General features: G+C 51.2%; 1 protein-coding gene across 2 annotated transcripts; it reads right to left on the bottom strand.

The window, feature by feature from the left end:
- Positions 1-851: 851 nt before the first annotated feature.
- On the bottom strand, positions 852-20,550 carry DPP9 (dipeptidyl peptidase 9). Of its 2 annotated transcripts, XM_036399414.1 has the most exons (21): positions 20,417-20,550; positions 18,584-18,671; positions 15,916-16,169; positions 13,189-13,301; positions 12,323-12,496; positions 11,569-11,737; positions 11,289-11,402; positions 10,897-11,025; positions 10,339-10,400; positions 9,723-9,823; positions 8,217-8,394; positions 7,869-8,034; positions 7,707-7,786; positions 5,767-5,919; positions 5,509-5,644; positions 4,614-4,759; positions 3,943-4,089; positions 3,647-3,799; positions 2,984-3,126; positions 2,575-2,686; positions 852-2,160 (listed from the first exon to the last, which is right to left on the bottom strand). In XM_036399414.1, the coding sequence occupies exons 2-21, from the start codon at positions 18,637-18,639 to the stop codon at positions 2,068-2,070; spliced, it is 2,679 nt and encodes an 892-aa protein (XP_036255307.1). In that variant the 5' UTR covers positions 18,640-18,671; positions 20,417-20,550; the 3' UTR covers positions 852-2,067. The 2 variants fall into 2 exon arrangements, with proteins under 2 accessions (XP_036255307.1, XP_036255308.1); XM_036399415.1 differs by lacking the exon at positions 18,584-18,671.
- Positions 20,551-21,030: the final 480 nt, after the last annotated feature.

Here is a 21,030-nt window from a genome sequence, read left to right as displayed (position 1 = left end):
CGTCTTAAGACACCTTAAGAAACACTCAGCCTTTTGGGGACAGGAAAAAGCAGTTTAAATTAGGCCTAAAAATTAAATTAGGGAAGCACAGAAACAAACTCTGCAAAAATAAAGCTTCTTACCATCCAGCAGCACCCACCCACCTGTGAGGAACAGAGGGTGCAGGGTGCTCTTATAGACTTATATGCTCTTATAGACATCTCCCGGGAGCAACTTCCTCCATCCCAGTCCCTCCTTTCACCCCTTTGACCTCAAAACTCACACCTGAGGTGCTTTGTAGCAGCTAAACCACAACTGCAATATTGGGACAATTATTTGAGCACAGGGACAAGAAGAAGGAGGGGAAAATCTGCTCCCAGTCATCCCCAGGAACCCAAATGCTCCATCTGGAAGAAGTTCTGCATTTAGAACAAGCCTCCAGCAGCACCCTCAGGCCATTAACAGTGGGTTAATTAACAGCAGCTCCCACGGAGGAAGGCAAAGCAAGGCCAGGTTTGGGAGCTTTGGGCTGGGAGGGCGAGCAGAGGCAGGCCCAGCTCTGCACAAACAGCTCAGTGTGTCCCAGAGTGGGAGCAGAGCAGCTGCACCCCCAGTCCCATCGCAGGGAGGGGAGGAGGGAGGTGCCCACCCCAGGCTGCTGCTGACTGCTCAAGGTCACTGTGAGCCAAGCACACAGCCCAGGATTCCCAACCCTCAGTTGCTTGGATCGTGCTTCCCCCGAGGAACATCAGGGATTTAATATTCTCTCCACTGCTCGGCACAGAAAGAACAGAGCACTTGGCTTGCAGCAGAGCTGCGCTGGCTGTGGCAGCAGCTGCTGCTTCCTCCTTTCCCCCAAAGCAGCCACCACGTCTCTTTCCAATATTTTAATGAGTCGCTACATCTTACACTCATAATTATAAAAGAATAAGAATCCATAAAAATATTTTCTTTTCATAATACGCACTTAAAATACTCCAGGGCAAGTCAACGTGGTTCATTTGGGTGGGTTTTGTTTGTGTTTTCATTTTGCCCCTGGCAGAACCCTTGGCTTGAGGGGGGGATGTGCTCCCCTGAGGTGTGATTGCTCAATCCCCCTCCCCAGAACTGCAGTTCCTGTTGCCCAGGTAAATAAAAACCAGGAGAGAGCATTGCTGAGTAGACGGGCAGGGGGACCAGTCACTGACCCGCAGAGAACTGAAGCACAGCCAATTTCAGTGCACATTGGAAAGCTCAGGGAAGGACAAGGGGACAAGGAGGCGGCACAGAGAATGGAGGGAGGGAGGATTTGCATAAATATCATCCATCTTGTGTTGCAAAAACCCAAATGCTGCTGTGAGCTCTGGAGAGAGGCTCTGGCTGTAGCCAGCTGCCTGTGCTACCTGTTGGCACAACTCTGAGTGAGAGCGGCCATGAGAGGAAGGATCAGAGGGTGCCGTTACTGGCCCCGGCCACTTCCTCCATCTGCTCTGCAAATTTAAACTTGAAAATAGATAGATATATAAAAAAAAAAAAAAAGACTAGTGTTGCATGCTTCTGTAGACCTCTCTTCAGCTCCCAGGGCTCCAGTGTGGCAGCAGGGCCAGGACACAGAGCAGATCCCCAGGTGAGCAGTAGGTAGTTCTCTTCCCTCACACTCCTGGCTTAAGGCAGCTTCTGATTCGGCTCTTCTGTTTCCAACACAGGCACTGAGTTCTTGCAGGTGAGAGTTTGGGAACTGCACAGGTGCAGTGGAAGAAGAAAAGGATTGGGGAGAGAGAGATGGACACAAACCTCAGCCTCGGGACAGACCACTGTCCATTGATTCCCAGGAGAGAGGGAGTAGCAGCAAAAAAAGCATTGAACAGCCAGGCTGGAGGAGAGGAGGAGGACGAGCAGCCGAGCAGGAGCAGACCTCCAGCTTGGAAAGTGAGAGAAGGTGGCACTGTCCAAAGGGAAGGTGCCCTCCAGCTTTTCCCCCTGGCCTGGGGGTATCCCCAGCCCGACGTGGGCACTCAGCCCCTTGTGCTCAGGGTTGGACGCTGCTGGGGAGCGGGAGGGCACGGGGCAGGTGAGCTGTCAGTGTCCAGTTTGCAGAGGCTCGTGCTCTCAGAGGTATTCTTGTAGAAAGTGCAGCAGCGTGATTTCGTAGTGCTCTCCTGACTCAGGGCACCGAATACTGTGTCTCTCGTTGGGGTAGATCTGTGCCAGGGCAGACACAGGGCATTGGTCACTCAGCAGGCACAGAACTCCCTCCCCTCAGCCCTGCTCCCTCCATCCAGTCTCCATCAGGACAAAGAAGTGCCAGGGAAGGTCTGGAGCACCCCCCCTCCCTCACTGCAGCCACCCCTGCCAAGTGGGACACAACAGCTCATGGAGGAGGAAAGTTCCAGGCCCCGGGGCACCAGCTCTGCCTGCACATGGCACATCTGGCAGCCATGGAACAGCCACAGTGCCACCTCCCGGCCTCCTCTGAGTCCAGCGAGGTCTGCACTGGCACCAGCATCACAACAGCACATGGGGATCTGCCTCCATCCCCTCCCATCCCCAGAACACGCAGCAGGGAACTTTCTCCAGATTGATGGAACCTTTCCTCCCCACTCCTGTCCCTCCTACCTGCAGCTGGTAAGGTTTTCCAGCCCGGATTAGCTGCGATACCAGGAAGTTGGTGTGAAAAAAGTGCACATTTTCATCCAAAAAGCCATGGAGGATCAGCAAACGATTTGGCCTGGACACGGGGTGAGAGATAAGCAGAGAAACAGGATGAGAAACCAGATGGAAAACACAATGAGGCACCAGATAAAAGGTCTGCAGAAGGTTTGAGCAAAGAGCTTCCAGCTGGACAAGCCAAACGCAAGCAAGGGCAGTGCCAGACCATGGCCGTGGGCCTCAAGCCCTGCCTGGCAGGGGGGCTGGGGGTGCTGAGGCCCAGCTGCTGCCGAGTTAAAGAGGATCAGAAATCCTCCATTTCCATTCCTCTGGGATTGAGCAGAGGTCCAGGAGCAGGTCTGGGGCGGGTACTCACTCATTGGGAAGCTTTTCCACGTGCAGTGCCACCGAGCCAGCCTCGTAGCCCTGCTGGTTGTTCTCGGGGACGTCCATGTAGCGCTCGGTGTAGCCGGTGTCGTAGGCCATCCACACGGTGACAGGGGCACCTGCTATGGCAATCTGGCAAACAGAGAGGTGCCACCAAGCCTCCATTAGCGCCTGCTCAACAGCCCAAGTGTCCCCTGCTTTCCTGGAGAGGCAGCAGAAAGGCTCTGGGCTGTTCTGTCCCTGAGAGCAGGATTCTCCTTCAGCAATCCTACACACAACCCAGATTCCTCCTCCTGCTGTTCCTCTTGTGGTCACAGTGGGAAAAATTCCTGCACATCAGCACTAAAGGCTTCCCCTCTGCAAGGAGGAGTTGTGAGTGATCCAGAAACTGTGCTGGGGGCTTGGGATGGGGACTAGCACATCAGTATCTCCCTGTAGGGCAGACCAAGCCCATCCCAGAGCCATCCTCCTCCAGCCCCCACCAAGGATGAGCTGCAGCAGGACACAGGACTGGAGTCAGGAGCTCCAGCCAGGTAGGACAGGGGGACATTTCCACCACAAATAAACAAAAATGCCAATTCCAGCTGCCAAAAGGGACAGAAGCTGTGAGAACCAAGTGTCCCAAAGGTGCCAGCCCCACGTGCAGGCTCACCTTGAAGACATTGGGTTTACAGATGAGCCCCATGAGGGACAGAAAGCCCCCATAGGACCAGCCGTGGATGGCGACCCGGCTCAAGTCGATGAACCCGTATTTTTCTGCTACATAATGTAAACCTTCCACCTGGTCCTCTATCTCCACCTGACCCTGAAAAGCAAAAAGAAGGCTCATGTTAGTGGACTTGATAAATGTAGAAACTTGAGACAGAAACACTCACCCAGGAAATGAGCAGCCACAACCCTTAGGAAGGACAAACAATCAGAGATTCCCCAGCACAAGGAGGACGTTACCATTTGGTTTTTCAGGGCTCCTTCAAATTTGAGGCCTCGCTGGCATGATCCCCTTCCATCAATCACCACCACAGCATAGCCCAGGGATGCCAACGTGTTCAGCCGCAGGTACTTGATGCCTTTGAAGGAGTTGTTCACCAGCTGCACCTGCACAAGGAGGGAGGAAGAGTTTCAGAGCTCAGCAGCTGCCTTCCAGTGCCTTCCTGTGTCAGTGGAGGATCCTGAGCTGGACAGCAGCCACTCATCGAGCTATCAGAGCCATAGAAATCAAATCACATGCTGGAAAAGTCATCTGAGGTTTGAAGCAGAGGTCAAATACAGGTACAAAAAGAGAAGGTTTAGATTAGATATTATGAGGAAGTTTTTTGCTGTAATGGTGGTGAAGCCCTGGCACAGGGTGACCAAAGAAGCTGTGGCTGCCCCATCTCTGGATGTGTTTGAGGTCAGGCTGAATCTCTGAACGACCTAGGACAGTGAAAGGTGTCCCTGGCCATGGCAGAGGTGGGACTGGATGGGCTTTAAGGTCACTCCAACCCAAACCATTCCATGATTTCATGATTCCATGACAGTGTTCATTGCTACCCAAAGTGCAAGTCCTGATGCATGACTGACACAGCTCTGCCCTGGGCAGCAGCCCCAGCCCTGACCCCAGCATTCCCCTGGGTTTTTACCTGAGGGCCTCCATACACAAAGAGCACCGTGGGATGTTTCTTGCCAGGCTGGACATCGTGGGGTTTGTAGACCATTCCGTAGAGCTCCACGTCCGACTGCGTGCGGAAGTGGAAGATCTCCGGGGGGACGTAGTCTGGGGGACAGCCTGCAGCAGGAGGGTCACACACAGTGCTGAGGGACTGAGCAGGCTCTGCTCCCACCCCCTGAACCAGCCCTGTCCAAAGCTGACCCTCAGCACGGCTCCTTCAACAGCAAACCACGCCAAGGCTTAGCAAAGCCCCTCCCTGGGAAGCACAGCCTCCACCTGCCTGCACAGGGAGGGGATTCCACAGGAAAACCTCACCAGGTGGGAGCTCTCCAATGGGCACTGTGCCCAACAACAGGGATGGGACAATGTGTTTGCAGCAGGGGTTCAGGTGCTGCTGTGAGCTGTGCCTAAACCTTTAAAACCTGCAGTGCAGAATGGAGCAGCCACTGTATCCCAGGTACTTGTCCCTTCCCTCTTCAGACAAATCACAAATTAAAAAGCACCTTGAAGTGTTCAAGGCCAGGTTGAACAGGGTTTGGAGCAACCTGGACTAGTGGAAGATGTCCCTGTCCATGGCAGGGCATGAGAACAGGAGGGACTTTAATGTCCATTCTCACCTAAACCATTCAGTGATTCCACAGTAAAACCACATCCCTGTGTGTGTGTCAGCTCTGTACACCCTGGAGCAGGACTTTTGCTCCATGTGTGAAACACCGAGCAAAAGTGAGAAATATCTCCCCCACAAGATCACATGATTCACCTTCCCTCAGAGTGAAGGTACTCAGACCCCTTCCCTCCCCATCACTCCTGGCCACTGCTGGGGAGTTCTCACTCAAAGGCCCCACTGCCCCCTCCCCAGGACTTACTGGCTGCCTCCATCATGCTGGCCCAAAACTTGGGCTGCTTGTGGAGAGGGTCATCGTCAGAGCCGCTGAGCTTGTAGATGTGCACACAGGGAGGAGTGCTCACACTGCTGTAGTGGCTGATGAACATGTCAAAGTTCTGGCAGGGAACACAGCACAGTCAGGGCATGAGGTGATGCACTCAGGACTCGTTACTGGCCACGAGTCATTGCCATTCCCAGTTAGGATCCCTGGCAGTCAGGAATCCAAGGAACAACAAACCTGGCTCATGGAGCAGCTGTGGGAGAAGCCTGGAGTGGTGAGGCGCATGATCTCCCCAGGAGACTCGTAGCTGACCACGTAGAGGTGGTGCTCCAGCGGGGTGTCCTTCGTGCCTTGGAAATACACCAGCTTGGTGGCCTCATTGACCCAGATCTGTGCCAGGAGAGAGGCCTCAGGGACAGGCAGGGACAAGCTCTGCTCCTCTGCCAGCCCAGAACACACACAGACCATGACAGGGCTGCTCAGGGCAGGGGGTTGAGGGGCCAGAGAACACACACAGCACTTGGGAGAACTGCAGACAACATAATGCAGTGACAGACAGCAGTCCCTCAGCCCTTTTGTTGAAGACTCAAAACATTTGCTTATTAATGGGCATAAAAAGCTGGGCTTTGTTCCCTGCAGGTTAACAGGAAGCCATCCTCTTAACAAGGAACATTCTGTGCTTATATGACATCTTACAGAACCATGGAATCATTTAGAAAATGGAAAAACCCCTCCAAGATCAAGCATGAACCCAGCAGCACCATGTTCACCACTAACCCACATCCCCAGGTGCCACATCCACACCCTGCTCAACACTTCCAGGGGTGGTGACTTCCCACTGTCCTGGACAGCCTGTCCCAGTGTCTGATCACCTTTCCAGTGCAGCCATTTCCCCCATTTCCAACCTAAATCCCCCTGGAGCAACGTGAGGCTGTTTCCTCTGCTCCTGTCCCTTGTTACCTGGCAGAAGAGCCCAACCCTCACCTGGCCACAGCCAGCATGGCTGGATTATAAAGGTACAGGTCCCTTTTTTCCAGCCATCATGGTAATGAATTCCCATTCGTGGGAGGACCAGTCTAACAGCTCTCAGCACCAAACTTTGAGACACATTAAAATAGGTTTTACTGTCCAGATAAAGCTGTTTCTAAAAACCACCCGGTCAGGCAGGAACAGAGGCGACAGCTTTTAAATCCTGCATTGATCCAGCAACAGTAACTGAACTGTTTTTCCACCTTACAGTTTCCAAGTGCTATTTCTGGCTAACCCACAGTTTGAAGACCCCTGTGAACAGCAAAGGGAAAAACATCCAACTCAATTGGCCAGGAAAACCAGGCAGAGCCCTGTGGAGCAACAAATGCATCAAAATAATTGCTGCTAACACAATTTTAGCCATAACACATGCAGGGAAGAGCTCTGGCCAAAATCAACAGCATGTACAGTGAGAATCCACATGGGGAGGGACAGCAGGTTAATTGCAGATTGAGGAAAAGCAGCAGAAACCAAAAGCTTGGAGCTGTTGGTCTTTTAAAAAGCGAGAAGTGAAAATCCAGATTAATTGGAAATGAACAGCCAAGGTCTTTATTTTGACAGAATCACCTGGGAGTGTTAAAGATCAGACTCGGAGTTAATTCCTGAAGCAAAAATGAAACTGGGTTTCTACAAGATTAATAAAAATTCATTTCTGGCTGTTCTGCAAGTGACAACAGATACAGCTTCTCCATATTATAAATTGCTTTATATTCCCCAGCTGCCTTGTTCCTAAAGGCTCTGTTGAGGGATCAGCTGGAGACCAAGAGTTCACTCTGAGTGCCAGGACACATTTCCACATTGCAAGAACTCATTGGAGTTAAAATGCCTCAGCAAAGGCAGCAATCCCCAGCTTCTCCACAAAATGGTTCTTTGTTGCTCTTAAACCTCAGACTTGTGTCCTTTTTTATGGCCTGACCCACTCCTGGGATTTACCTAAGGAGCAATCTGAAGTCTGATTAAGAAGGCAATCAGATCCATGAGCACTGGCCTACAGCACTTCTGGGGAAAGCAGAGGCAGCAATAAAAACAGCAACAAAATGAAGCTTAAGCAGTTCTAGCAGGTCCCAAGCGTAAGGGAGGACTCAGGCCAGGACTGGGAGCAGACAATGCAGAGCTGAGCACTGCAAGAGAATAAAAATAGCCCCTACCTTGGATCCATGCCTCGCCAGCACCTCCCATTCCCCACCAGTCAGGGCAACCTCCTCCTTGATGGGACATTTGAAATCATCTACAAGAGAGACCACGAGCATCAATCACTGCCCTCCCCAAAGGCCAACAGGAGGGGGAGCTCCCAGGGCTGCAGCCCTTACCCTCACTGTGGACACAGGGCTGCACCCAGTCGTGGCTGCCTGGCTTCAGGATTGCTGTCACCCTGTACAGGTGGCAGAACCCCGTTTTGCACTCGTTGGCTCGGATAAAGCAGAGCTCTTCCTCCTCCCCCTCCGGCTGGATGAAAGGATAGAAGATGTCATGTACCTGCCACACAAGATGAGAAACCTGTGAGTGATTTACCAAACCCCTCATTCAACACCAAATTTGGGACTGAGTAGCAAAGCTGCCACAGCAAGGACTTAACTGGACACCAACCAACATGAGAATGGTTAACTGAGGGGAGGAGGGGGCAGCCTGTGTTCTCCTCCCAGCCCTGAGCCTCTTACATTTATCCACACATCAGTGGTTTCTTCATAGATCACAAATGGCTGGACATTTTCTGGCACAGTTTTGGCAAATTCAGCACGCTGCTCCTCATTTTCTGGGACTGGAATAAAGAGTGCTGGAGGCAGAAGGACTAGCTGGAGCCTCTGCTGAGGTCTGTCTAGGAACATAGCCCAGGCACTGGGGAAAGAAGTCGGAGGTGAATGTCAGCACCACAGAATAGAGGTCCCTTTCCAACACTCAGAACATGCATCCCTTTCTTCCCCCCGCAGCCAGAAAGGATTTGGGCATCTGAATGCAAAGCTTTTCTCATCACTGCTGCTTTCTAATCCCCTGGAAGCTGTGCCAACACACACGTACTGCCAGACAGCTCTGGTATTTCACAGGGGTACCGCTCAGGCGAGCTGTCTGACAGATCTGCCAGTGCCTGTTCCAAGGGAGCACTGCTAACACAGCCCTGTCTCCAGAATGGAACCCCTCCACCAGGAAGCACTGTTTGTGCTCCAGCTCAAGTGAGCACCCTCCCAGAGCTCTGTCTGCAGCCTCCTCCTCGTGCTCTGCCAGGGAGAGGCACAGACCCAACACGGGTGCCAGGGGAAGGAGCTGCTTCAGTCCCAGCCCTGCTCCCCTCCAAGGAGAGTCCCTGGAAGTGGTGCTGCACTGCAGCTCTCAGCATGACAGATGGCAAAGCACAGCCACCCCAAGGCCTGTGAGTGCATCCAGGGGAGTTTCATCATGAAAGACAGATTTGAAAAGAGCCAATTCTCCCCCAGCACCGCAGGATTTCAGGAACTGAGATATTCAGCACATTTAGATAAGCTCTGGTGCAGAACATCACAATCACCTCTGGGATTACCTGCTGGAAAGCTCTCTAAATTTCCTTTCCAGAGCAGAAAATTAATGATGAGTTACAGAATGCCACCTTCAAAGACAGCCAAGTCACCTTAACTTAATCTGCACATACACCAGCTAACAGCCAAGCTTGGGAGGGGGAAAAATTAAGAACTTTAAAATTTCAATCAGATTGGGGTGAATTCTGTAACTCTTCAGGCAAGACTGTTTGGAGCAATAGCCAGCCCCAGAGTAATCCTTCTCTTTGGACACGCTGCATGAAGAATGTGGCACCACAGACCCTGCCCCTGTCCTGTGACTCAGGACAAACTGTGCCAATGAACAAAGATAAAACTGCCCACAGAACAGCCCCATTTTCAGCAGGAAACACCTTGTACCTGTGTTAAACATCTTCAGCTCCAAAGAATTCCCCAGGACTGCCCACTTACTGTATCAATGTCATTTAACTCTGGTTGTGACAAACCCCACAGCCTGTCACTCTGCTCTGCTTCACTCCTACTTTTAGGATGTTACAGCACTGAAGAAGCCAAATATTCATGTGCCATTTCTGGCACTCAGGGCTTTAAAACCAGGTCATGAACACAGCAGAATCATGTCAAGGGTCTGCAACCAGAGGAGCCCTTGGGAAAGTTATTTTGGGAGGAAAATGAACTTACTATTTGCCATCCCGGGTCCATCCAGCACGGGCAATGTACTCCACAGTGGGAAACAAGGCAGCAAAGGGTTGCACCAGCTCCTTGTCCTGAGCACACACAATCTGCAGCAAAACCAAGGCCCAACATCAAATCAGAGCACCAGAGCTCATCACCTTCTCCCAGGGAAGCTCAGGGAGATGGCAGAGCAAGGAAGTTTAGCTACTGGCATCAGCAAGGGTCAGGCCAGGAGAAGCAAGACTTGCTACAAAGAGCAGGAAGAGAAGGGAAAAACAGCTTCAAAGCAAAATGATTTTGGCATTGAGCCACAGGAAAGGACACAGGCAGGGACTGAAGCCCCAGATTAGACCTGGCTCCAGCCCTCCTGTCTCTGCCTTGGTGCACCAGGCAAGCCCCAATTCCCCCTTCCCTCCACATTCCCAGCTGAATCTCCCCCAGAATGATTGTCAGCATTTTCAGGTCTTTCTGTTTCTTGGATAAACACATTAGAGATCCAGCTATTACAAGAGAATGAAAAACCCAGACTAACATTATTTAGGATTTCTTTGTGACCTTGTTTTAATTCTAGGGAGCTTCAAAAACCCTCCTGTGCAATGTCCCTTTCTGAGTTATCACTTACCTTACCCTTGCTGTCTGTTTTAAATTCTGCCAGTTTCAATGTAATCCTGGGGTTTTTGCTGCCTGCAGAGAAGAAGTGAAAAAACACCAAGATGATCCAGTTGAACATTCTGTGGTTACACAACATACAGCTTCTAAAGGAGAACTGCCCCTGGTCCTACTGAAATGGCTCTGTGTGAATTTACAAATACCAAAAATGTATGTGAGCAGACACCAGAGTCATTCTGGGAATGGGAACAGTTTGCTTTGCCTTCCCTTGCTGGCTGTGCATATTCTCAGGAGGCAGAGGAAAGATGGGATTCAGAATGTATTCCACAATATGCCACCAGATATACTCCACTTCCTCAGCAATCCTTTCATTTAGGGTTGGGATTTAAACTTCAGAATTTCTTGCAGCAGGTTTTGGGATCAGAGAGTCAATTAGGTCTCAACTTTTACAACCTGTTCCTACATCCCAGTAAGCACCCAGATTAATGATGCCAAGTTTATGGCCTCAATTCCAGTGCTGATTCCAGCAGGAGTCCAGAGCTGCCTCAGCAGCTCCACGTGTTTCACCCACCTGTCCTGGGGTACCGATAGGAATCTGTTTTTCTCTCCTCCAAGGCAGGTGAAGGAACATGAATTATCTCCACCTCTGACTCATCAACTTCCTCATACAGGATCCGCAGTGTTTTCAAATCCTCTGAACCTGGGACAGAGAGCAGGAATGTTTACAACAGCATTTCCTGCTGTTTCTGGCTTGCCTGGAGCCCTGGTGCAGAGGGAACACCTGTACAGCCCCAGCTCTTAGTGACCACCTGCAAGCACTCCACGATTATAATCCCCTCAGTGCTTTGTTCCTTCAGGTGATCTCACCAGGAACAGCCCAAAGGAAAATCGTGCTCAGAACTCATTCCTAGCCAGAGGCAGCAGTCACAGTGCCAGGATTTGATGAGCAGAACAGTGACTGACCTTCTGTGGAAGCTGTGGGACACCACCAATAGCCCGTGAACCGATCAAACTCCTCCTGAATGACAAAAGTGGCTACACCAGCAGACTTGGGGTCATCCAGAACATTGGATAAGCCTGGAGAGGAACAAAGACGAGACGGCATTTGCATTTTGCATTTACATCTCCTTGGAAAATGCTGACCCAAAAGACAAATGCACTTGTAAGAAATAAGGCAGGGATGTGGGTATTGCAGGCCAGACTCCTCAGAGGAATTCCCTTTGGGGTGGAGGGAGCCCCACACCTTTATGGCAGTATGTCAGCCGCCTCTCCTCGCCCGTCTCGATGTTTGCCACCCACAGGTCATTGTTGTTAATGAAGGAGAAGAAGGCTGGGTCAGCAGGGCAGATTTTGGGATCCATCCGTGGCCCCGTGCACTGAGTCTTGATCTCCAGAGGCTTCATTGGAGACACCTGTGACAAGAGAGACACACACAGAGCTGGGTGCCACATCAGCTCCCAGCTCTGCAGAGAAAAAGCCTAAAAGAGACACAGCACAGCCAGGGGATGATGGTAAAAGTGGCCCTGACAGGACAAAAGAGCAGCCACCATAACCAAAGGGATGAAGATGTGGAAGATGTGGACCTGCTACAGCAGGTCCAGAAGAGCCACAGAGTTGCTCCAAGGGCTGGAGCCCCTCTGGAGCCAGGCTGGGAGAGAGCTGGGAATGTTCACTGGAGAAGACCTCAGAGCCCCTTGCAGTGCATGAAGGGGCTCCAGGAGAACCTCCTGTGAGGGTGGGAGGCCCTGGCACAGGTGCCCAGAGCAGCTGTGGGTGGTCCTGGATCCCTGGCAGTGTCCAAGGCCAGGCTGCATGGGGCTTGGAGCACCCTGGGAGAGTGGAAGGTGTCCCTGCCCATGGCAGGAGGTGACACTGGGATGGGCTTTAAGGTCCCTTCCACCCCAGTCCAGCCTGGGATTCCACATGCAGCCATCTCCAATCCAAACCATCAAGCCCCTTTGAGGTGAGTCCATGAAATCAATCCCTGGCAGACTCACCATGAAGCCATTCTTGCCCCCATCTCGACAATGGAAGAGGCTGTTGCTGGCCTGGAAGAGGAACAGGCCACTCTCACTGTGGAAATCATAGGATGTTATCCCAAAGACACCCAGTCTCTTGCGCTCCCTCAAGAGCTCCTCCTCTCTGGAATACATCCCGTGGTGAGGGGTTGCCTGGAATGGAAGGAAAGGAATATCTGAAAGGATCTGCAAGGAGAGCAACGTCCACAGGAGTGCTCTGAGCCTGTCACAACACCCCAGCTCAAACAGGCAGCACTGTCAGGGTACAGGTGCCCAATTCCTGTACTCCAGGCTACAGCTGTGGGGTCCAGGAGACCTAAACCCCCCACACCCCCCAGATTTCCCCCTACAGGAGGGTTGAGCTGTGAATCTCTCAGTTCTACAGTTGGCACTTCAGCATGAAGTGAGAACAGCTGCGCTTGCTCTGCTTATGCAAATCAGATGTAACCAATTAACTTAATGACGTTATCTGCAGCCTTCACAAACAGTTTCCATGTCAGACACTGCAAACAAAAGTTCTTCCGGGATCTTGAATTACCCTGGAGAGAACTCACAGCCCAAATGGGGTCAAGACAGATAAATTCTGTTCCACCAGGAACTTTTGAAGTAGGGCTGAAAAGACCAACACCCTCCAATGCTGCCAGTGACAAAGGACATGAGGATACTGAAAGCAGGGAGGGGAAAGTTCCCTCCCTTTCTGGTGCACTCACAGCAGTGTAAGGCAGAAGCAGCAATTTAAACTCAACTTTCCCAACTTTTTAAAAGCAGGAAGGATGACAGACACCACACAGATGTCCCCACCACAGCACAACCCAGTTTCCCCAGGTCTTCCCACTCTGGCTTACCTGAAAGTGATCCAGCATCTGTTTCCAGGACAAGAGCAGCAAGGCCTCCTTCCGTACCTTTTTGGGAATCTCTGAGTAAAGAAGGGAATTCTCTCTGCTACCATATGGCATTCCTATTAGGAGGACAAAAGCATCATTCTACTTAAGATGAATTAGCCAGGACAAAGAGCAAATTCAAACAGAAGTCTGGAAACAGGGGCTGGGGCTGCCCAGAGGCCTTTACCCACATTCCTTCCCCAGCAGCTCCCAGATCAATCCCAGAATAACATCTAAACCACTTAGATATGGATTTGTTTGGAACTTTCCTAAGCAAGATTTAACACTACCCCACCTCTCCAGAATGTTTTAGGTCCAACTTTCCCCTCTGTGCCTGTCCTCCCATGCTCCAGATCCACTCTAAGAGCACCACTCCCTGAATGGGTGACTCAACATTACTCTCCACACTTCTCATGCAGAAATTTGCTACAGGGATCTGATTCAGGCCAAGGCAGCAGCTTGCAAGGGAGGAAGGAAAAGCTTGGAAGCTCCAGAGAGCCCATTCAAATGTGAAACAGTATCCTACAGAGTCAAAAGACCTTGTCATTTTACATAAGCCTTTGACTGCGGTTATCAAATGAGCTTCTGGCCTTAATCCAACTTCCAAAACAACCATCAAATATCCTGACTTGTGATTTTGACAGTTTCCACCAAAACAAAGACCATGAACTTGCCCTCTACTTATGCTGCAGAGACTCCCTGGATCAGAAATTCACAGAGGGATCTGTGCCCTGATACTGCCTACTCTGCACATGTTTTGGGCAGAACAGAGAGATTTCTGAGCTGGCTGACCCAGCAGTAGTTACTTCAAATTAAAACTGAAATATTAATAAGTGCTCAGGAAGCAGAGCAATATGTGAAGATCTAATCCTCAGAGATCCAGGAACACCAAAGTGCTGAGCATGTGGTGTTTAACATAAGCAGCATCTGCCACGATACAACACAAAACTCTGTGGGGATGGCCCAGGAATGATTGAGGATGGCCATACAGGAAAAACTGCAGAGAGGAACAAATGACTCTGGACACACATATCTGACACTGAGGCAAATGTGACCTGGACTTCCCTTCCCCTTATGTTAGAACTTTCTCCAATGACCTCAGGCTGACTACAATCAATTGGCATTTACAAGGAAAATATTGCCTTCCTCCCCAAAAGAGAGTTTACTTTGCTTCCAGATGAAATATTCAACCCTACAGCAAAGTTCATCAGGACTCTCCATCCACTGCTCAGTTTTATTTAAACACTTTAAAATGTTATTTCATGCTGGAGCAGTAACAGCACACTGAGTTAAACACTTGTGAACTTACAGGCTGCCCAGAGAAGCTGTGGCTGCCCCATCCCTGGGAGTGTCCATTTATTATGGAAAAGAATCAGCATCTAAATCAGCATTTACCCTTTATTAGGGACATCTGAGCAGAGGTACCCTGAGATTACCTGGCTGATGCTGATCTTAACTGAGGGATTAATCTGCTCTAAGCCCTGTACAATTCCTTAAGGAAGGAAACACTGGAAAGGCACTCGTGTATCCTCATTCCTGCTTCTGGCTCCTGAAGCAGTCACACCCTGGCAGAACACCAACCACCCAGTAGCTGGTTTGGTTGCCATTTCATACAACAGAACATTAAAAAAAATTTTAAATTAGCCACCTAGTTCTTTAATCATCTAGATCAAAACCAGTATCAAAGTGAACTGGAAATACATTCAAGCTTTAAATCAAGCCTCACTGCTCAGACTTGACAAGAAAAATATGCCAGTTCTAGATCCTGCCCTTCAGAGCAGCACTTGTGTCCCAAGAATTTATGAGAACTACACAAATCAAGTCACTGGCACACAGGAGCTGCCTAGTGACAACACAAATCAGTCCCTCAAATCCAGCAACCTACAGTGACCTACACTCAAAACCTGGAAAAAGAAGGAAGAACAGCAGGGTCACTTCAGGGCAGCGATAACTGCACAGAGTTGCACATCTGGCAATTTTTGTACTGGCCCAGTAATGATCAGCTCATGCCCCAAAGCACAACAAACTCTTTATAGTCTATAAAGCTTCCCATGTTACCAGCCACAAAATGATCCAGTTACTAAAATCCAACAACTCTGTCACTAATTACATCGTGGCTCCATCTGTAGCAAGGGACCTGTACAACACAGAATTCTGCTTTCAGTCCCACTGAAGGAAAGGGATATTTCCCTGCAAATGCCAGGAACAGCTCATTCCCACCTCAATTTTCTTCCCTGCTCTTGCAAGCACCCTACCTTCATGATACCTAATACAGCAGGAGACACCACCACCTTGCCATACCACCTTGCCATTAATATGCTGCAACACGTAATTAGTCATTACTGACAGCGAATTTCTTGGAAAGTCAGTCTGGTTAATGAAGCAAGTAAATCCCACTTCTCCCAAGCTACAGAGGCACGAGGCAGTCCCTTCTCTTGGCCCATCCCCTGCGTGACAAAGGACACAGAAGGGCTGGCTGGCCAACGCTTCCTCTTGTCACAGCTGATCCCTGTGTTTGAGGCTTGTCTGGCACTGGGGAGTCCCTGCTCAGTCCCAGGCTTTGCAGACGATCCTGCAGGCCCTGAGCCAATCTCAGTTCCCAAATCTCACAGAGGGAGATCTCTCCCATCCCTCCCCTTCCCTGCTGAGTTGGAGAGCCCCACGTTCCCCCAGTGCTGGCACGAGGCTTACCCAGGTAATAGAGGCGGTGAGAGTGCGGGCTGGACTCCTCTGTTTTCCGGACAAACTGGAAATCATGGGGAGCTTTGTTCACTATCATGCCCGAGTACTTCCTGCTGCTGTGAATAATGTCACGCAGCCCGTCCCAAGAATGCTTTTGCACCTGGAATTGGGAAGGCACATCCTCCATCTCGACCACTTCGGAGCTGTCCGAGAGCGTGTCCACTGCAGTCATCCTCGCTTCCCCTTCAGAGCTGGGCAAAAAACTGAGGGAGGAGTAGAGGGACAGAATTGAGCCTCAAAATCAAGCAGGTGCTCCTTAAACTACAGATCTCTGGGATTCTCTGCACCCAAGGATTACATTTTAAACACATTGAAAGGAAAAGTCCATCTCCCATCCCATATGGAGTCCTGTAAATGAAGATATTGACCTCAGAGAACTCCCTCTCGCAGGGCTGGCTCTAGAATAAGCTGTTAAAGGAAGCTCAAGCAGCAGATCTTGTGCAGACAACAAGCAGCTTGACTCAAAGGAAAACCACTCCAGGAATTTGTATGGATATGTCATCATAGTTATGAGCTATCATAAAGGCACAAAAACTCCTGACCTGTGAGACCACACAAGTGGAATCCCCTTCCTATCCCAAAGGAAAACCTGCCCATCACTTGGGGAGAGAGGTTCAGACCCATTCACTTACCTGAGGAGATACTGAGGCCAGGAATGATGTAAGAGAGATGGGAAATCAGGCAAAAAAGGTGCAAGTGCTTTGCTAAGAGAGAGAAGGCAGCAGGAGCAGACCCCGGCTGTATTCTGAGAAACGTGGCATGCATTCCTCAGAGATTTCCAAGTGAGCAGGTGTGGAAGGAGAGGATAAGAACCACCTCCACATTAACACAAATTTTAATTTGGGGTGAGGTGGACCCACAGACTTGCCCAAGGTCAGTGATGTCATCCACTGCAAAGCAGGAATGAGCTGAGGACTAGGGAAACCTGTTTCTGACACCCCACTTGAGAAGCAGGATGTCCCTCCAAGAGGACACTTGAGGGGTTTTGGAGGTACCTGAAAGAATGTTACAGAGAATTTCAGAAGAACTTCAGTTTACTGCACAAAATTAGCTTGGATAATTTTACTCCAAGGAAACAGAATCAGCCTTGTGCAAGGGCTGAAAATGTAACATCTCCTCAGACTCTTAAGTCCCAAAATTGTACAAAATGTGCCAATAGTAACACAAGAACAAGATCCTAAAATAATTCTTTAGGTACTCCTGGTACCCACTGCCCAGCAGTAAATCCACAGCTTGAAAATGGATAAAGAGGAGTATTTTCCAATCAAAGGCAGGCAGGAAGCCCAAGTGAAACCACAAAAGAGATGTGGGATGTTTTAAGACTGTGTGTCTGCAGCCTCTGCCTGTATCCAGGCTCTCCACTGCAGCAGCTAAAATCACAGCTGAAGGCAGAAGTGCTGCCTGTCAGAAACACATGACAGAAAGACCATGAAAATGCATAAACTGAGAGCAATTCTCCCAACCCCATCCCACTGCAGGTCAACTCAGCCAGTTAAATACCCTGGCTTTAGCTCACAAAGCCTGGCCAACTCTCACCCAGCTGATGAATCCATCTCACTCAGCCAGGCTGGCTCCTCACAAGTGAAAGTTTAACCTTTAAAACCAATCCACAAATGTGATACTGGTACCTGTCCCCAGCTGAACTGGAGCCTGGAGCCCCTTCCAAAATATACTGCCATGATTTTATCATGTGAACTGCACAGCTCCAAGCTTGGCACTGTTCTCATCCTGGTGATTTCGACACTAGAATGGAGTGGGGAAGTGGGATAAGCACAGTAGCCACCACACAAACTGAGGTGAGAGTGTTGAGAATTACCACTGGCACTGCTGGAGTCTGGTGGACTCTCACAAAATCACAGAATGGTTTGAACTGGAAGCAACCTTAATGATCATCTAATTCCAAACCCCTGCCATGGGCAGGGATACCTCCCCCTAGAAGGGAAAAAAAACTCCTAAAACTTAGGTCCTGCATGATAGAGAGTAAAAGGAAACTCAGATTTCTGCCCCTGTCACTGCAGCCACCTCTGAAAAAGTCGTAGTCAGTGTTTGGCAACTCCGTGTACGTAAGTAAATAAGTGCATGGAGTAACTTATCTCAGAGTAGATTTGGGGATTACATTACTCAAACGTGAGCTGGATCAAGACACCAGTTATTAACCATCTTAAGACAGGCAGCAACAGCACATAGAAGATTTCCACCTTGCTGGAGAGGCCCTGTCCCTTCTGCCCCATGCTGAGGCAGGGACTGAGATGACTCAGAGCTGTTGCAGGATCACTGCTCTCTCCACCCCCAAAAACATGGAGCTGCCCCTTGGGGGTCTTATAATGCCCTTTGTGCCCTGTCAGGTGAGGTGGGTGAGCCACCAGGCCCTCCTCTGGGCAAGGTGTTAGTCTGGAGGGGACAACAAGCACAGGTGGGAAATCAGAACCCAGAAAAAAACTGTAAAGCTCAATACTGGAAGTGAGTGAAACAAGTTATTGTCCTGAGTCACTTCCTGACTCACAGATCCTGACACAGCTGCCTGGGCAGGACTGTACAGATGGGGTTTCTCTCAGTGCAGAGGTGATAGCTGCTGTGTCCCACAGCGCACAGAGGCCACACGGGGGCCTGGACATACCTTCTCCAACTTCCTGCAGTCTCGTTTTCCAGACGAACCCTCTTTATCTTCTGCATTAACTACTCAGAGAGCTGGGCAGGACAGGAAACTGGGGAGGAAGAGGGGAGAAAGGAGATTTCATACAACTGCTGGGTAAAAGCATCTTCCATAGGTCACATTTCCAGCTGAGTGGGGAATCCTTGGGTTTCATTCCTTGGTCCAAATCTGTTCTGTCAGCCTGGGTTTGAACAGCCATGATAAATCTGAGAGACTTCATCTGAACAACGAGGCCCTGTGAACTCTGTGGTGTGCCTCGTTCCTTCCCAGAAAATTCTTAAAATCTGAGAATCTTGAGTACTGAACCTTTCTGTCATCCCCTTCCCAAAATCCTGGAATTATTGCAAGTATCAAGTACTAAAATCTGATAAAACAGAGGTCTGGTCCATACTCTTAGAGGAAAGAGTCAAACAAAGGACACACCATAAGGAGCCAGCCAGAGGGTCACAGTCCCACCTGGGACATAAAAACCACATTTATCTTCCAAGCTGAATGCTGCTCCCTCAGCTTGCTGCCACGAGGAACCCTGGCTCCCCACACCAATCTGCTCTCCAGGAGCACAGGAAGGTGCTTCACTGCTGTCCTGTCTCCCCAAGTACAAAGGTCTTTAGCTCTCAATCACAGACACACTCAAGACCCGCCACTGCCTTTTGTCGAGGCTCCTGCTCTCTCCAAACAGCCATTCCTCCACCAAAAGCGCACTCACAGGAGACCAGGAGAGACAAAGCCTCACAAAGAAACTCCTCTGCTGCAGAGGAGGGCAGAGAGGGAGGAAGCAGCAGCGTTCAGCAGTTTAAGGGCAGTTTTTGATGCAGGCACGAAGGGCAGCAGAGCGATGCTCAGGAATGCTGAGTAACCTGGTCTGATCTCCCAGCTGACCCTGCCTTGAGCAGGGGTTGGACCAGAGACTTCCCCAGGTCCTGCCAGGCTCGGCTGCTCTGTGATTTTAATGAGGAACATCTTCACCCTCATTGCACCCAGCCCAGATCACACATTTCACACAGGGAAGGAACGGTAAAATCTCGAACCAGGAAAAAAACCAAGAAAATGAGCAAAATACACAAAAGAGATCAGGAACCAGCGTGAATCATTCGGGAAGAGCCAACGGAACACAGGAACAAAGTCACCTACAGGAGCCCTTACAACGTGGCCGGGAGCTTTAAGATCTCCAAAAATTAAAGCACCGAGGGTGCGATAAAGCTGTGGAGATTTCTCCAGAGAGGAATGAGCTCTGGCAAAGGCTGCCAGCAGCCCGTGTCCCTCTGCAGCTCTCGCCGGGAGCTCTGCCCTTGGTGCAGAGGAAAGGCCGGGATTCGGGACAGCAGGAGAGGGGGAATCCCCGGGGATGGAGCATCCTGTGCCCCTCGTGGCTCCTTCCCGTGCAAGGGCAGCGAGCAGCCCCTCACCCTCCTGCGCCCAGCGGGGGCTGCTGGGGGCACACGGGACCTCCTCCAAGGGCAGGGACCCCACATCACCCCATCCATGGGCAGCCTATGGGGGAAGTGAACTGCAAACCACCCCGAGGGCCAGGCCTGGGCCTAACCCGGGCGCGCACACGCCCCCCGGGGCAAGGAGAGGCCGCCGCCATGCCTAGGGGGGAAAGAGCCCTCGGAAGGGGCAAACACCGCAATCCCCGGGCACCCCCCGCCCCGGGCAGCGGGGATGCGGCCCACGGAGCGGGCAAGCGCTCCCCGCCCGCCTCAGCCGCCCCTCACGGGCGTGGGCCCCACCCAGCCTTGCCCGTGCCGGGGCGGGACCCTCCGTCCCCGCCATTCCCCCCCTCCCCTCCTCACTCACCGCGGGGCGCGGCGACCTCCCCGTGCCGGGCGGGGGTGGGGGCGGCTCCTGCGCGGGAAGGAGGGCGGGGGAGGGAGGGAGCGGCGGCGGCTCCGTCAGTGCCGCTCCATGTCCCGGGCGCGGGGCAGCCCCGGAAACGGGGGCGCGGGGGCGGCGGCGGCCACGGCGCGACCTCTCACCCGGCGGCGGAAGTGGCGGGAGCGCGCGGGCGCGCGGCGGGAGCGCGCCCGGGCGGCACGGGAGGAACCAGTGCCTCTAGCGGGAGGGAGATGCCTGCCGGAGTACGGAGCTGTTAGAAATGAACACATTAGGTGTCGGAAAAAGCTCTCTGAGGTCATCCAGTGCAACCTGTGACCGATACTCACTTTATCATCCAGACCATGGAGCTAAGTCTGTCCTTAAACACCTCCAGGGACGGTGAGTCTGCCGCCTCTCTGGGCAGTCCGTGGAACACCTTCTTGGAGAGGGTGGGCACGGAGAGAATTGAGGCTGATACAGGGTAAAAAAAGCACGGAGAAAAAAGCCTTCTCTCCCTCGGAGATGGGCCCCAAATTCAGCATTTATTGCCGTCGTGGGGCGGCTGTGAAACCATTCTCAGCTTTCGTTGCACTTTG

This window comes from Molothrus ater, chromosome 26 (assembly GCF_012460135.2).
Source record: "Molothrus ater isolate BHLD 08-10-18 breed brown headed cowbird chromosome 26, BPBGC_Mater_1.1, whole genome shotgun sequence".
In the NCBI taxonomy this organism is placed as follows: domain Eukaryota; kingdom Metazoa; phylum Chordata; class Aves; order Passeriformes; family Icteridae; genus Molothrus; species Molothrus ater.
Note: the sequence above shows the minus strand (reverse complement) of the source record. Positions and strands in the feature narration are given on the sequence as shown.